The 2,940-nt window shown below is 59.9% G+C and overlaps 1 protein-coding gene across 1 annotated transcript; it reads right to left on the bottom strand. All coding sequences in view use genetic code 12, as the record gives it.

Annotated features, from left to right (window-relative positions):
* Positions 1-686: 686 nt before the first annotated feature.
* On the bottom strand, positions 687-2,600 carry DIURU_000294 (uncharacterized protein; the record flags this gene model as incomplete). The annotated part of the gene is made up of 1 exon (XM_034155646.1): positions 687-2,600. One exon carries the CDS (start codon positions 2,598-2,600, stop codon positions 687-689), a length of 1,914 nt encoding a protein of 637 aa, XP_034014915.1.
* Positions 2,601-2,940: the final 340 nt, after the last annotated feature.

Genomic DNA, 2,940 nt, shown 5'->3' with positions numbered 1-2,940 from the left:
AATGAGCGGGGTGCCGTTCATGCGGCTTACGCGATAGACCGAGTTCGCATCTCTTACCACAACTACCACTAGCGAAACTACTACAAGTAACGGAGGGTTCCAAGTACTAGCTTTTTCATCGGGTGAGTCTGTCTGATTAGTTACTAGTTATTAGTTTAATGTTTCAGATTGCTTCTGTCTAGCTTATTGATTAAATCAAGTGTAGTAAATGACTCACAAAATTAATCTAGACGAACGATGGTTTCCAAAGCGTGGATGGGACTAGATCAAGGGTAATCTTAATAATTATGGTTAAGTGGTTCTATGCAGTACGCGCACTTTTTAGTTTCAAACCTCACCCACCCATCATGACCACACACAGCAGTCATGGGTCGTCGCGGGCTTTCGGGGCTTCAGCGCGAGGTGATTGCGCTCTACCGCCAGCTGTTGAGGATGGTGCGGACCAAGCCCGAGGAGACACGTGACCACTGGCGCCACTTTATCCGCACTGAGTTCGTCAAGCACCGGGGGATCCCCAAAAAGCTGTTCCTGGTGATCGAGCACTTGATCCGCACCGGCCACCGCCGCTACGACATGTACCTGTCGCCCCAGATCAAGGATATCCACAGCTAAAACCCCACTTGAAACCCTACTTGAAACATGAGGTGAAACTTATTACCTGAATTTGTACATAGAATACACGAGCGCTACCCGCCAAAGTAGTTTTCGCCCACCCGCCCCCGGCGAAGCCGCTCACGGCGCAAGAACTCCTGGAACGGGTCGGGGACGCCGTCGCCGCTGATCTGGCGCACCAACCGGCACCCTTCGTAGGTCATGAGGTCGAGGCACGTCGCCCACGGCAACAGCTTATACATGCCCAGGTCGGTGAGGTCGAGGACGAGGGGCTGGCGGTACGCCCGGATCTCGCGGCGCGCCCTCTCGGTGTCGTCGGCGTCGTCGTCGTCCAAGTCGGGCTCGCGCCAGCGGGCGCCCAACTCAAACCACTCGTCGACCTCGTCCACGGCAACGCTGGCGACAAACTGGCGCAAGAACTCCAGCACCAACTGCTTGTTGAGCCACACCATCAGACTGAGGTTGACGTAGTGGATGCGGTGGGAGCGGCGCCCGTAGGTGGCGAGGGTCTCCAACACTGCCAGTTCGGGCACCGGCACCAAGTTGTCGCGGTTGATCGCTTTCACCGACAAGTCGGAAAGGAACACGCGCCCGTTGCCGCGCTTACAGTACATGGCGTCGGCGGGCGCCGGCGTCGGCGTGAGGAGCGACATGTAGCGCGGGCGCAACTGGGTGCGGATCAGCAGCGCACACAGCATGAGGTCGTCGGGCGCCGCCAGCGGGATCTCGGCCAGCCCGTTGAGCATCTCAAGGTGGCCGCTGACGTACTTGTGGCAGTTGTTCATCGTGTCGAACGTCTGGTACTTGAGCGCGGCGCGCTGGGGCGCCACCTCGTAGTCGGGGGAGATGCTGAGCCCGGCCAAGTTCACCAGTACCAAGTTGGGACATAAGTTGAGGAGGTGGATGATGTAGCCGGCGGGGATGTCCTTGGAGGTGGCGTAGTCGACCAAGTACTTGTTGATTCGCGGGTGGCGCCGCGCCGGGCGCGGCTGGCGCAAGTCCAACACCACCGGCGCCGGGCGCCGCCGCGGCGCCGCCGTCGTGGTGGCGGCCGCCGCTGGGGTATCAGGGGCCAGCAGCATCAGCAGCAAGATGGGGATCGGCGGCGCCAGCCGGCTGCGCTTGCGCCGCTTAAAGAAGCGGAACGACCGCAGCGTCGCCAGACTGGTGGTGACGGTGGTGTCGTTGCTCACCGTCTTCGTGAGCAGGGTCAGCGCCGCCGCCGCCGGCGCCGCCAGCGCCAGCGGCACCGGGGGGCGCGAGTAGAGCGGGTTGTTGGCAAACTTCCAGTCGCGCCACCCGGCGCGCGCCCCCGCCAGCGCCTCGAGAAACAGTAATCCTTCCGCCTGCGAGAGGATGGTGTCGAGTTCTTCCGGGTCGATGCCGGGGGCGATGCCGGCGAGGTCGATGCGCTCGACAAACTCGCCCACCCGGGGATTTACCCGGAGATAGGTGATGAACTGGGCGAAGCGGTAGGTCAGCGTAAACGCCAAATCCTGGTAGAAGTAGGGCTTGGCCACCGCGTACAACTGCTTGCAGCAGTCCATACAACTGCGCCACAGCTGGGGGTCATCGACGAGGTACACGATGTATTCGGTCAATTCCGAGGGCAACTCCAAAAAGTTGGTCGGCCCGCCGCCAGCGCCATTCCGACCACCACCCGTAGCCAAATTCGTCGTCAGCAGATTGGTGGTGGTGGTGGGGGTCGGCCGGCGCCCGATGCGGCTCAAGCTGCGCCCGACATCACTAAGCAACAGCCGGTACTTCATCAACCCCAGCTGGGGCTTGGCGGGGTACTTAAGCGTCAGAAACAGCAAGGTGTGGTTCCCCGTGTGTTCCAACGCCTGAGACAACGCCATGATGTCGGTAGGGCTGAGCTGGACGAAGCGGTGGGTCAGGTAGTCGTACTGGACGTTCGGGTTGAGCAACAGCCGGTACGGCGGGAGGTGCCGTCGGTAGACGTCGAGGGAGCCCTCGGTAGACATCATTTCCGTGGGTAGGGCTGGGTGTGCGCTTAGAATGTGGGTGGTGTAAGCTGTTTCAACGTGGGTTTGGGAGGCTGTTTCAACGTGGGTTTCAGTGTTGGTTTCACCGTAGGATTCAACGTGGGTGTCAGCGTGGGTTTGGGTGTATGCTTCAGCGTAGGTTTCGGAGTATGTTTGAGGTGGGGGGGAAAGGGCTGGTTATATTTTATGGTTTTTGAGGCGGTGCCGTCATTTTTGCTGCTGAGGGAGATAGCGGGCTGCGCTGCTATGATGGGATTGTGCGTCGGGATTTTATTCCTGCAGACAAGAATAGGGGGGAAAGGGCGGCTTGAATTAGTGTGAG

Source organism: Diutina rugosa (assembly GCF_008704595.1).
Source record: "Diutina rugosa strain CBS 613 chromosome Unknown scaffold78_size38515, whole genome shotgun sequence".
Taxonomy (NCBI): domain Eukaryota; kingdom Fungi; phylum Ascomycota; class Pichiomycetes; order Serinales; family Debaryomycetaceae; genus Diutina; species Diutina rugosa.
This window is presented reverse-complemented; position numbering and strand designations above follow the sequence as displayed.